The sequence below is a fragment of the Euprymna scolopes genome, chromosome 6 (assembly GCF_053919585.1).
Source record: "Euprymna scolopes isolate OS-2025 chromosome 6, ASM5391958v1, whole genome shotgun sequence".
Taxonomy (NCBI): domain Eukaryota; kingdom Metazoa; phylum Mollusca; class Cephalopoda; order Sepiida; family Sepiolidae; genus Euprymna; species Euprymna scolopes.
The window spans coordinates 111679017-111693722 of NC_136487.1; the positions used below are offsets into that span (position 1 = coordinate 111679017).

The following is a 14706-nucleotide window of genomic DNA, read 5'->3' on the forward strand; positions in this document are numbered from 1 at the left end:
GTGATATCGTTATCGTTAGAATCAATTTAAATGCATTACATTCCGCGAGAAAAAAGTTTATGGAGGTTGAATCAAGTGAAAAGATTCAGAGAGCACTTCGATTTAATATAAGATATTATGCAGATGAACAATTTATGACAGGGGACAGTGTTTATTCCAAAATAGACAAAACTATAAAGGATGGCGTGGCCCTGCCAAAGTTTTGGGTAAAGAGGGTCAATGTGTATTGATCCGACATGGAGCAGAATTCTATAGGATGCATCCATGTCACTTGATGAAGGTGAACAAAGACCTTGGAAGGCCAAGGAATAAAGAAAATGCAATTCCCTTAAATGAGATGAATGATGTTTTGGAAGAAGTTGAAGATCAACATGATGAAAATTCCAATAGTAACGGGGAGAAACTGAAAGACAATACTACAAGGCCAAGTAAAGGGAAAATAGTGGAATATCAAATTATTGGAATTAATGAGTGGAAAAAAGGAAAGATTATGAGTAAACAACCAAAATCAACTGGAAATTATGGCTATTGGTGGAATATAGAACCAGTTGCAGAAAATGAATATCCAGTGTGTATCAATTGGGATAAGGTTGATTAATGGAGAGAACTTCCCCAAGTAACAGAAGAAGATCATGAAGAACATGTTTTTCTCACAACGGAACAAGAACAAGCAAAAGATGTGATTGATGCAAAGAAGAAAGAAATAAAAAAATGAAAACTCATGAAATGTATGAATGTGTCCCTAATATAGGTAAAAAATGTATATCAACAAGATGGATGATAACAGAAGGTTAAGGATAACAAAAAGATAATAAAAGCTCATCTTCAGGCTCTCTAATATGCAGCCGTGAAGCTATGCATCTTGTAATGTTAACAACCTCTGTTAAAAATTGGCAAGTGGATACCCTTGATTTCACCTCAGCATTTTTGCAAGGTGATATGCTAAAAAGAGAAGTATTTCTCAGACCACCATCTGAAGTATGTCCAGATTCACAAGTGTGGAAGCTGAAAAGATGTATTTATGGATTGAATGATGCGCCCCATTCATGGTACAAAAGAGTTACTCAAGAATTAACTAAACTAATAGGAATGGTAAGTGCATATGACAATGCACTGTTTCTTTGGAATAATTTATCTGCGAACTTGATGGGTATTCTGGCAAAGCATGTAGATGACTTTATATTTTGTGGAAATGATTATTTCTAAACAAATGTGATTTCAGAATTAAAGAAAATATTCAAAGTTGGAATGCATGAAAATGGAACTTTCAAATTTCTGGGATTGTGCGTTAGAGAAACGGAAGATGGAATCATTATAAACCAAAACAATTATGTGTCATTTATTTCTCCAATAAATATAAAGAAAGAAAGCTCCTTAAGAAAAAATGATGAGCTGAGTGAAGAGAAGACAGATTTAAAAAGACTAACAGGTCAAATGATGTGGGTGTCAAACTCGACCTGATGTATCATTTGATGTGTGTAGGATGAGTAATACCGGAAAATCTAAAGTGAATTTACTTTTTGAAGCCAACAAGTCACTATTAAAGCTTAAATGAAAGACAGATTCCATATCCTTTCAACAGTTGGGAAATCCTTCAGATTTGAGTGTGGTTTGCTATTCAGATGCTACATATGCCAGTTTAGAGGATGGTTCCTCAACAGAATGGATTTATCATCTTTGTTTATGGTAAGATGAATAGACTGGCTCCTATAGGCTGGTCATCAAAAAAACTTGATCTAGTAACAAAAAGCCCGTTGGTCTCCAAGCCTCTTGCATTCAGTGAAGCTGATGATGCAGGTGTATTGATGCCATGCTGCAAGAAATCTTGAGACTACCCAAGTTGCCTGAAGTATTTAGCAAAACAGACAATGCATCTTTGGTAGAGACCTTAAAATCATCAAATCTTGTGACAGACATTTGAGAGTTGATGTGGCCAGAGTAAAGGAAATGTTGGTAAAGGAAGAAATCCAAATTGAATGGATCAAGGGACAGAAACAGGTCGCAAACTGTTGGATGAAGATGGGAGCCTCTACTGAAATTCTAAGTGACTTGTTCTGTTAATAAGCTGCTTTGTTTTTGTTGAAACTGACTTACACTTGACACCAGAAGACACTAGAAATGTTAGAGTTATCGAACTTGGTAGTCTTCTACATATTTAGTTATTTCCCTTGCCTCGAGTGGATATTCAATATGGCGTCCAGCTATCAGTAACTGATTTGAAAATGATCACATTTTCAGCAGTCAAGCATCATCAACCAGAGTCATAAAAAGCAAATCATAAAACATTTTTTTTAGTTGACATATGACACATCATCTTCCTAAATTGTTATCTATATAATGATGATACATTAAAGGAATTTCATATTTGTACATATATTATCACCCTCTTTTTTTAACAATGTGGTTATGATCCTAAAAGAATGCAAAAAGTGTTTTTTTTGTTTGTTTTTTTTTAAATTTCATCTAATTTCACTGTTGTATTTGTTGACTATGAAACTCAAAATAAAACACTTTCTTTGTCTTCAGGTTAGGATCAAAGTATAGTATCCGTTCTGTCTAAAAGATATAATACTATAGCATCTGTGTTTGTACTGGATAGCCAGAACAGAAATATATAGCACAAATTCCTGGCACAAGATCGACTCAGATAACATACATTCTGTAACTACATTAACTAAAGTACTTAGATATGTTGTTTATGTTTGAACACAGGTGATATAATAATATTATGGGATCTGCATTCACGTTGCATATAAATAAAATGTAAATATTTGTTACACACAACAGCAATATACAATAGATGAAGGATAAAACTGGAATTTCCATAGGTCCCACTAGTTTAGTTAAATAACAAAAAGATTTTTAAATTAAAGTTATAATTTTAGTACAATATTTTAACTCTGTTTTTAATATTCAGTTGACATTTTACTGAAGGGTCGGTTTACTATGTAAATTCAATGAAAAATGATTCATGTTTGTTTTTTTTTCGCCAGGTCTTTAATCAAAAAAAATATATGCACAGCAGAAAAGCCCACCAAAATCAATTTGCATCCGAAATGACCGTTTCTTTTTAGAGTACAATTGAATCAAGATACTTGACTTTTGTATGTTTAACTAATTCAAGTAATTATGTAAAAATAATTTCATAAAATAAACAATTAGTTCTTTCATAATACGGGAACGTGTTCAAAATGTATGTTTCTGTTTAGAGCACAATTAAACCATGATACTTGATTTGTGCATTTTAATGAATCCATTATTTGCAGATAATTTCATAAAAATCAACATGAGATTCTCTACAGTACAATTTAGACTACTATGTACTGCAGACTAAATCACTGTGGGAAGACATGTGAAGTTTTCTCTCAGTAAACTGCAGGTGGAGGAGTCCCTAACTAGATCAAGTAATTTATCAATTTGCTTAAAAAATGGTTGATTTCACCGAATTCAATGACAACAAGAGTACAGTAGGGTAGAACATTTCATCCTCATTCAATCTCCTTGCTAGTTGTTTATAAATGTTTAATCAGAATTCAAGGAAAGGGGGAGAGGAGTGGCATCTTACATTAAAAATATGTAGCAAACTAAACACACTTCTTAAAAACTAAACAAATTAATTTTTTTTTATAATTTGCTTTTTATTTAATACTAGCAGAGAGACTAGACGTTGCCTGGCATTGAATGAAGATCAACAAATGTTTCATACTATTGTCATCAAAATTAGTGAAATTGCCCATTGTTTTTAATCAATTCAATTAATTGCCTGCTCTAGTTGGGAACTCACTGAGGTGCACTGGGAGGAAACTTAACATGTTTTCTCTGCAGTGACTTAATTCATAATACATTGAAGTCTACATTGCACTGTAGAGAATCTGTTAATAAAATTATTTTTATATAATGGATTAAATTAAAATTTTAAAATCAAAAGTCAAATATCATACATGCCCTAAACAGAAATATTCATTTTGAATGCACCTCTGTCTTGTCAAAGAACTGGCTGTTGATTTTATGCCGGCCCCTTCTGCTTGTGCAGTGATAAAACTTCTCAAATGCACTTGTGATGCTAGGCTTTATAAGGTGTTCAAAATCGGACTGTTTCTTTTTTAAATAAGATTTTCAATACTTATCAGTCATTCTGATACAAAATCTATCTAAGAACTTCCCAGGCACATAAAGTATATTTGTGTAAAATTTCCTAAAAATTGGTCCAGCTGTTTCAGAGTCCACAGGGAAGAAACTCACACAAAGTGTTTTCTATATATAAGTAGAGATAATGTCATTCTTGTTCTTTACTTGTCCCTAAATCAAAAAGGTGTTACAGCAAAAATAAAGTTGAAAATAAGATTTACAACTTTACTGCAAGGCGAACATTTTTTTTAGCATACCGCTTTACAGCCAACTCCCCAACCCCAAGCTGGGGGGGTGGGGGGAATAAGGTGGAACAGTTGCTCATTTCGATATTCAAATTTGTTATTCTCCTGACCTTCCCCAATGTTCTCTAAATTCATGACATACTCTGCAATTGTTTTAATATACATTGTTCAGTTGGCATAGTTCAAAACCAAATGTTATGTTTACAATTTACATTTTTATCTCAACCTTGCAATTATCAAAACAGTCGCATTCCAAATGTAACATTTACACACATCCGTGACTAACATCTTGTTACCATAGGTTATCATTCCTATTTGGTATCTTGTATTTTACCATCATCCAGTGGTAATCTAGTTATGATAATAGGAATATTAAGAAAATCAAATTTTATGAGTATCAGGAGTGATTATTTCGTCTTCTATTTTTGGGGGGAAAAAGAAAAAGGAACCCAACTCAAAAATAATTAAAAACTCCCTAGATTTATGTTGTAATGCCTACAAATTCCCATTAATCATTTAAAATGATTTTCTTTATAAAAATAATACTCGATTAACTTATGCGATTTTTGGAAGATGATATTGTTTTTCATTAATGGGTACATAGAGTTTTCTTCATTTTTATTTTTTAATATAAGGAGAAATCTAGACAAATCTTTTTTTCAAATTAAATTTTTTAGAGGATGTTTAAGAATTCCTTGGGGGCAATATCAACTCGCGACAACAATCATTTTATGTTAAACTTGCATAACAAACTGACACTGCACCTAAAAATTGAACAAATAAAATTTCATGGATTTTTTTTATGATACACTTAAACTGGGAACAAAAAAGTAAATTTTTAAAAATTACTAAGAAAACATATAGGCCTGCCTATTTTTTTTTTTAGTTACCCTTTGAAACAAAAAATAAAATAAAGCAATAAAAACAAACATTTCCATCAAAATCTAGGGAATCCCAGAAGAAATCTTTATTAGCCATTCGAGTAGCCATTGATGTTTACATTAATCTGTATCAGCTTAAATGTTTTTAGTTTTTATATTTGGTTGCATCTAAACTCATTAGGACATTAAAAAAAAAAAAAAAAAAAATCTTATATTTCGTTTGCATTACTTTTTAAAAATGGTCAATAATAATAATGATTGTAATAACAAACAAAATAATGAAGTTGTGTTGTCTTTGACTGCCAACATTTAAAGAGAGAGAAATTTAATTTAACATAATAATATTGATGTCAGTACACCATTAACAAAACCAAATTATATAGAACTGATTCAAACAAAGATGAATAAAAAGCACATCCAATTTAATGTCTTTATTAGCTAATTAGAAAATAAATCAAAGAATGAAAATTAAGTTTCTTAAAATATTTTCTTGATTATCTTCATTTAATAAAAAAAGTTATCTTATTGAATGTTTAGAATTTGTCATGGATAGATTCGTACTTACAAATTCGATACTTAAATCGGTTTTACTAATATGATCTGATCTCCTTTCACTCCCGTTCTTAAAAATCAAAATATTATTTCAAATTAATTTTATTTAATCCGATCAAAATATTTTAGGAGAGAAAGTTATTTTTATTGTATCAGAGTTACTCCTACAAAAATGGTAATCACATCAAATTACTGCAGGACGACATAATCACGTTAACACACCAGTTCTCGTTGGATCAATGGAGTTTCGGACTTCCAGCTGCCATATGTGCTTTCCACTTATCTCGGCATTGTTTTCAGTCATCCTGGACTTCTCACTACTTAACTCCAACAGTACCGATTCAGGAGAGGTGTGGTTGGAATTGCACAACCCATGCCTCACAATTACATATGAGCTGCCCCTATAAGGTGTAATCTTTGCGGACTGCAGGAGGAGTCTTTTTTTCCTGGTAGCATTTTCAATTATACCTGATAAGTACAATAGATCGAAGATAAGCGATTATTTTATCTTTCCATGTTTTATAATATTATTTATCCAGCATTGGTAGGCTGTACATACGATCAAATTTTTAACTTTACTATTTATCATAGCCAATTAGAACCAGAGATCACATAATAAGTGAACAAAAACTCGGAATATACTCCTTTACTACTAAAATATAAGAAAGATAGCTGTCTGTAAATATCTCAATATGAACTAAGGTTGAAAAAATGTCAGATTCAGTTTTATTTGCTGCACGTATTGAAAGAAAAAAAAAATTCTTTTTCCATAAAAACAGTAAGTCATTTTTTTTTCTGTGAATCTGAAGATTTTTTATAAATAAGGACCAATATTGCTTAATACAAAATCTTTTTGTTAGAAAAACTCATATATATATATGCGCTTCTACATTATTAGAGCAAAATTCGAAAATCAAAATATTTAATTTCAAGTAAAATCAATGATATCTACTTAATTGTCAAGTCACATTAATGAACATTCAAAATTACTAAAAAACAATAAAATTGAAAATTAATAAAAATAATTTTCAAAAAAAATTAGCAAAAATTAAGTTTTGCTAAAAAAATAAACAGAAGAGGTCATATCGTAACAGGGGAGGTAATTATTTTCTGAAATCTGAAAATCTTAGGCCGATTCAAACCCGAGTTACTTCCCTTGTTTTTATGTCACTTGTCTCAGACAAATATGGCAAAGCGTTTTTTCGATAAAGCTTGAAAATGCTCGTTTCATTTAATAATGCAGTAATAGTTAACTAATTGCAACATGATAATTAAGTAGATAACATTGCTTTTAGTTGAAATTGACATGAAAAGTAGATAACATTAGTTTTATTGATAATTTTTTGACTTTTTAATTTCACTCTAATAACGAAGAAGCACCTCATATATATATACATAGGTATAAGGATGACCAGAAAATGTTTTTATATGTAAAAAGGCTTTATTCATTTCATGATGCTTTGGCATATAACATACCTTTTCAAATGCATAAAAAGAAAAAAGATAACATTACAAATGAAGGTCTATAAATATAACAAAACATGAATAAAATCATTCTCTAGTCAGCTTCATACCGTATGTCAGATATAAGAAAAAAAAAGAGATAAAGAAAATGAAAGTTACAGTGAATAACTGCTTAAATTAAATTAAACCTTTTCTCTCTCTTTAAGAAAAAAAGATCAATATATATTATGAAAAACAAAATAGAAATATGTGGCTATAATGATTATGTGAATTAACTGAGAAATTGTGATACACAATGTGGATGGAGTGGAAATAAGGCAATACCTATAATAGGCCAGGCAACAAAACTCCACAACTGGAGGAGGGGGGGGGCATGCTTATCATAATATCACTGAAATAAAGCAAAACATTTGTAGATGCAATATTGTAAAATTTAATTTGCAAAAATATTTTCTAAAATTCATGTTTTTTTTGTTTTGTTTTTTTAAATACTTTCAGAATTTGTAAAATATCAAACAGTTTCTGATTCTACAATTATATTTGTTTCAGCATATTAATACATTAGAAAAAAAAAGTAGACCTAGATTTCTGAATTATCAAAAAATTTATATTAAAGTAGTTTTTGCATATACAGTTTTCATAATAATGGAGGTTATTTTTGTTTTCTTTCTACAATTATATTTATACAAAAAAGTCTTACAATTATAAAATACTTCTTGATAATAATAGTCATAGTTAATGATTAACTAATTAATGGATTTTACTAACTAGTGCATTCTAAGAAATATTTATATTTAATCATAATTTTATGCTTTCACATGCTTCTCCCCAGTCATAGGTTTCGGTTGAATGCCTGCCAGGCCTTTTATAGGTAACACCTTGAGTGGAAATAATTCAATTACCCACTGCTCAATGTTCTCAAAGAGAATTCATTCCTTTTTGAAATATAGCAACAAATTGTTCAGCTGGCTGTTTTTTTTTTTTATTCTCTCCATCGTTTATTGTACAGTCGAATTATTACCATAGATATCATCACCATGATGACCACCACCACCACCACAGTTAGAGTTGCCCTTTCTTCCCTCCTTACCAATAACAACTTCCCCCCACCCAACATTCCAACTCTTGATATTCAAACATCCGATTTTTTAACATTTTTTTTTCATTTGTAGTTTTATAGGATTTTAAATGGCGAAATCTGAACATGCAACAATTTGTTTTGTGTATTGTAGATATTTATACACAGTTGAACACTTTAATCTCCATACATTTACATATATTTTATTTCGTTCACCTCTCATTCAATGTCCGTTATCGTTCCTGAAACGATTTTAAAGATTGTTACCAAAATAGAAATGAATTTGGATAGTCATTCAGTCGGACGACAAGTAGAATTCGCCAAACCAAGTAGGACACCAATATTCACCAACAGGTACACTGATTAGTTTCCAGAAAAAAATTTGTTTTTTGTTATAAAATCTAAATTTATTCATTATAATCATTTCAAACTTTGCCTGATATAATTAAAACTTATATGTAAAGTGTTGCAGCGCTATATATATCGTTCAAAGTGTTCACATGAATCTGTGTAGCGTGTTTGGGTGTATGCAGATGTGTATATGTTCTTGCTATTGTCCTTTTTTTGTTTTTTCTTGTTTGTTATAGAGTTTATACTATTTCATATTTATCCACGTAGAAGAAAACTTCAGAGGAATACTTGACCGGTACATCATCTAAAGACAGGACTTCAGTCACCTGAAAAGAAGAAAAAAGAGAGATCTGATCAAGTGGAGTTCAAATTTGGTGCATATCAAAGATTTACAATTTTCATAACGTAAAAGTACACAATTATACACTTAAAAAAAGATACACACAAAAAATTTGTCGATAAAAGTAGAGGTTCATGGAGTCAAATCTTGATATTGATAATTGTTTTTTTTTGTTTTTACTAAGATATTCAGTAAGCTATAATTGGAGTTGTTAATTGGACTCCAGTAACATCAGATGAAATTGGAACATTTGAAATTTCTGCAGTATATAAACCATGCTATTTTTTTTAGATATGATTTTCAAGTTATATTCAAAATTTACGGTATATTTTGTTTATTAGATTAAGTGACAATGCAGAATAGGTAACAAAGACACCTCCCCATGATAAGAATAGGTTTCTAAAGATATTTCAGCACAGTTCATAAATGGCAGAAGCACCAAAACTTTGAATAGAGTCATTAAATACCTTGAAACATTAAATTTATTGAAACTAATTTGAATCTTCTAACATATCAATTTCTAAACACACAAATATATATTTTTATATAAATATTTTTAGACACTAGTGTTTCATGCTTACTTAAAATCTTTGAATCAAAACATATACAGTAAGCTTAGTCATAAGAAGCATCACTTTATGATTAGTTTGACTGCTTTTTATAAATTCTGCCAGAGGCCTAATTTCTGTTAAGATCATAAAAATATTTTATATAAATAATTATTCTCTCTCTCTCTCTCTCTCTCTATATATATATATATACTAGCGGGGGTACCCGGCGTTGCCCGAGTGTTTGTTTCCGGGACGGGGGAGGGGGGGGAGTTTTAAAAAATGTTATGGTATGTAAGTAGGAAGGATCAAACCCGGAGTCATGAGTAAAAGTAGGAAAATAAAGTGTGAAAAAAAAAAAAAAAAAAAAAAAAAACATCTGCAACGTTAACAGTTCAGCCACCAAGAAAAGTCCATTCCAGTTGTTTAGGAAAAAAAAAAAAAAAAAAAAAAAAACGACTACGGTAGGTCGGCGCGAACGTGAAAATATAATGTGAATTGTCCAGCACGCTAACCACTATGCCACAGAGCACTGCAGCTTAGTTTAGTGATTTTAAATAACTTCACATGAAAGAACTACGAAGCCAAACCGGTGTTCTCTTCTCAACTGTTCCTTGTGAACGATCCCCAAACGGTGTTAAGTGGTGGCAGGGGGAGGAGAAATTTATTAGAGAGAAAATATTTTACCACTTCTATTGATCTTAACCGATTTTGGCCGTGACTTCTCAGCAGAAAAAGTATAGAAATCTAAGATTATCGAGGAATTTGAGAAATAATAAGCCTATAACACACCTCAGATATTGTTCTGCCGTTTGTGCATATTATATTTGCATGAAATATCTTGATTTTTAATCCTATTAAGGTCAAAATCCAACGGGAAAAAATGAGTTCATTTTATTTATATAGAGATATATACACACACACACACACACACTATATGTTACATTCCAATCAAAAGAAAAGACACACCTGGTGGAATAAGAAATGATGGCGAAACTAAATATAGATAAAATAGAGGTATTAATTATGATCATGGACAGATTCTATTTTTTCGTCACTGTCATGTGATATACATATTAAGGACTTTTCCTTATTTATAAATATATCATTTAAATTTTGTTTCTTATTACATTGAAAGAATGTATACATAATAAAACATTTCATTTTTTTATTCAAAATAATGGAGGAAAAAAAAATACATTTTTGTAAATCTTACCTGAATGTCACAATAAGATTTAACAGAGACAAAAGAAACAGAGACAGGAAAGAAATCTTCAGGATGTCCGGGAATGCTGAATTCAAGGCTTCCAGTTTTATTGGCGGAATCAATGACAGGTAAACTCCAAATCATCTGATTCTTGCTTCGGTCATGTGTGTATTCTCCATCACAGTCATTAACAATAGGTCCACCATGGCTGCTACTGTTTGTGTCAAACAGAAAAAAAGATGAGTAACATGCATTACGTTTTTGTCTTGCTAGTTAAACATTAGATTGTAATCAAAGTTTTGCCCATTATTTATAACATGGAAAAATGTGAGCATGAAAAGTAATATGGCTAAGATTAAACTTAGAAAGTACATAAGATTACTTACGGCAATGGTATAGTAATAACAACATCATTTAGCTCTAAATTCGGTTGCTCAAGTTCATATTCAATGTTTACATCACATGAATTTCCACTGTCTGAAGGCCAACAATTGACTGGAAATGATTGAAAAAAATTTATATTAGGTTAATGCAGAAGAGTAAATCAATAAATCAATTTAATCATGTGGTCATATATTAGAAAACATGACAACCATTTAATCATGTGGTCATATATTAAAAAACATGACAACCATTTAATCATGTGGTCATATATTAGAGGAAATGAGGTAGGTTCAAACCATTCAAGGATAACTAGCAGTATATGTCTGTCAAGATCAATGGGTTAGATATGACAACTGTGAATGGAGAAAGCAGAAATAGGAATCGTGAGAAATGATGCTATTGATAAAGTTATGATCGATTTTGGAAGACAGAAATAAATCAAACAGAATGTCTTAAATCATTAAAATTAGTCAATACAAAATGAGACTGCTTTGTGGGCAGAAATTTTATTTGCTAAAAGAGAAAAAAAAAAAAGAGAAAAGAAAATAGAGAAAAGAAAAAGGAAAAAAAAGAGAAAAGAAAAAGGGAAAAAAAAGAGAAAAGAAAAAGGAAAAAAAGAATTAGTAGCAGTTACGGCAGACTATTCTGGTGTTGATTTTAAAGTCCACAAAATGTTAGTATTATATAGAGAAGCAGCTTTCCAACAACAATTAAAATACAATTGAACATACACATAAAAAGAAATTAAAAGGGGAGATAATTCATTTTTTAATTAATGAAGAAATGAAAGATTATCCTTCCTCTCAAAAATTGTGCCAACATCACGAAAAGATTTTTCTTTTAAATTATATCCGTTTAAAACATTTAAATCTTAAAATTTATTATGAAACATTTTTTTGAAACAATTTATTCTTAATTGAAAATGTTTGTATCTGTCCTCTTTGTCAGTTTTACAGCATATCAACACTTTTGCAGTTATTTACTGCCGAAACAATGGTCTATGGTATAAAATTCATTGAACCCAAGTTGCTATTTTATACATCAATGAAGCACCAGTGTCGTTGCAGTAACTGACGAGTGAATTTTGGAATTCACTTCAGATTCCAGGTTAAAAATTATTTTACTCCTCAGCATCGTGATTCCATACACATTGTACCATTCATAGATTCAACAAAGAAAAAATAAAATTTAATTAGCATTATTATTTGAATGTTAAAAATCCAAACAGACACTTACTTGACAAAGGAATAAAACTTTCATCTAAAGTTTGAAAACGCCATTTGAGCACACCGATTTCTTGGTGCAATGGGAATGGTTTTTCTGCGTTCTTGAGGGCAATATATGAAGACGCATTGAATAATTTTTTGTCAATGTTGGGATGGGTCTGAAAAATAAAAACACAAAGAAAATTAACTGATGACTTAGAATTTCTGTGATTTGTTACTACATACTTGCTGTTGGTCAGGATTTAGTAATATTATGTTAGTTTTTAAAGATAATGTGAAAATCATCTATAGCGGTGGAAAAAGAAATAAAATGTAAGGGAGATAAATCTTATTTTAATATTCAAGGTGAAATAACAGTCATCTCCCTTACATTGAGTTATGCTTATTATTAGAAATAATAGCAAGTTTACAAATGACTTGTTTTTCATTTGGATCTGGTTTAAAAGAAAAAAATTACCTAGTGAAGAAATTTAATGAATTAATAGGAATTATTGGAAAAAAAATATAATTGTTTGTAAGCTCAAATAGTCAGAGTAACAATTCATTTTTGTTAATCATTAATTTAAGATGATTTTTCATTTTAGGTCATAATTGAAAAATGTTCTCATCTTGAGTGTTATCTGCCCAATGTTTTCTCAGTTGTTACAGTCGCCAACACATTCAAGATGAGAACAATTGTCCAATTAATTCAAATAATAAAAAATGAAATACTTCCACAAAAAGTACAATAATAAATAAAAATTGATAAGATAGAAATATTGATTTGTGATGTGCATTGCTACTTAGGTCTAATTTGAAAAATCCACCTGATTTTATAGATAAGAAAGCAATATAAGATTTTTATTCTTAATCTGCTTGCCAATCTTTAGTTAAAAAAAAATTATATATATTAATGACAATTGATAAAATGAAGACATCCTTAACTCTAAGCTAAAAAGCAAATTAAAAATATTTTTAATTGCAAGTTGTTATAAAGTAAACACTTCATATTTTCATACGCATTTTAATATCGTTTATTAAAAAGAAAACTAATTTTAATTTTTGTTTTTTAGAAATGAAAATCAAACAGAACAGATTCAAAATTTACGAAAATATGTACACATGTATACCCCTTCATCTCCATCTTTATTTTAAACAGAAGAAGCAATAAACAACACATTTTTCTACTACAACCACTCAATATTGTTGTTAATACAAAGGACCTCAATACATTTGTGAATAACTCATTAAAACCAAAACATCATGAAAATGGCTGTTCTACATCCAGAGATCCTTTCAAAGCCTACCAGCAGATACTTTCCGTCTCTTATACATTACCCTGGCACAGCCCATTCTGGTATATGCCATCCAAGAAACATATTTGTTTCTTCAAAACTATATTGTACACAACGTGTGTGTTGAACAGTTGGCAATCAAGACATCATCGTTCTTCACACTGATTTTAAACACTGAATTTGTCCTCACTTGAGCAGCAAAGAATGTGAGGCGACTGGATTATCTATATATATAAAAGGCAAAATGTGTGTATGTCTGTTCGCTTTTTGTGTATGTCTGCAAAAGGCTTTTTTCCGGCGGGTTCTCTAGGTCGCCGCTCATTCTTAAAACTTTTTATATCACGTCGAAATCATAATATCTACGAGTTAACAACGGGGGTCGCCTGTCTATTTAATTTGCCCGACTTTGAAAAGCAAAATATTCCACATTTTTTCGTGTAATAAAAGTAAAACTAATTCGGAGCAGGCATCATTGTTCCGGTCGCAATCGCCGGGAACGTCCAAAAGCAATCAGCTTTGATCAATGCGGAGTTTCTCCTTGTATCAGACAATTGCTATTCAATTTGGAAAATTCCCTTAAAGTGGTGAGTTGCCCTCCCACCCCATCATCTTGGGGAAGCCAAAACTGCCCCCGCATTGAAACAAATTAAACAAACCCCAAAAGACTGCCTCGCAGTAAATAAAAAACTGCCACGTCATTGTAACGCTCCCGCAATGACCTCATTAAGCGGCCACCTGTCAATCAAACCTCTTTGATTTGACTAACTTTTTAACCCTTAACTTAACACACTTATCAATTCCTCTCCCCTCGTGGCCGAGATGATTAGGTGGCTTTTTTTCCCTTTTGTTTCCACCTTCACGTCAATCCTACTAATACTTTCTTTCACACCTCCAAACACCCGGCCAACGTTTTTTTTTTAACACACACACACACACACACATACATACCTCCAAACACCCGGCCAACGTTTTTTTTTTAACACACACACACACCTCCAAACACCCGGCCAACGTTTTTTTTTTAACAC

At 31.0% G+C, this 14706-nt stretch overlaps 1 protein-coding gene across 1 annotated transcript in view; it reads right to left on the reverse strand.

Moving 5' to 3' along the window:
- Positions 1 to 7945: 7945 nt before the first annotated feature.
- The window catches only part of LOC145277871 (coatomer subunit delta-like), a 49511-nt gene continuing 42750 nt past the window's right edge, over positions 7946 to 14706 (reverse strand). Inside the window, exons 9-12 of the mRNA XM_080129839.1 lie at positions 12415 to 12562; positions 11181 to 11289; positions 10804 to 11008; positions 7946 to 9025 (exon numbers count right to left, since the gene is read on the reverse strand). Of these exons, the coding sequence (XP_079985965.1) occupies positions 8939 to 9025; positions 10804 to 11008; positions 11181 to 11289; positions 12415 to 12562 (549 nt within the window). The 3' untranslated portion in view covers positions 7946 to 8938. The remainder of the gene's footprint in view (positions 9026 to 10803; positions 11009 to 11180; positions 11290 to 12414; positions 12563 to 14706) is intronic.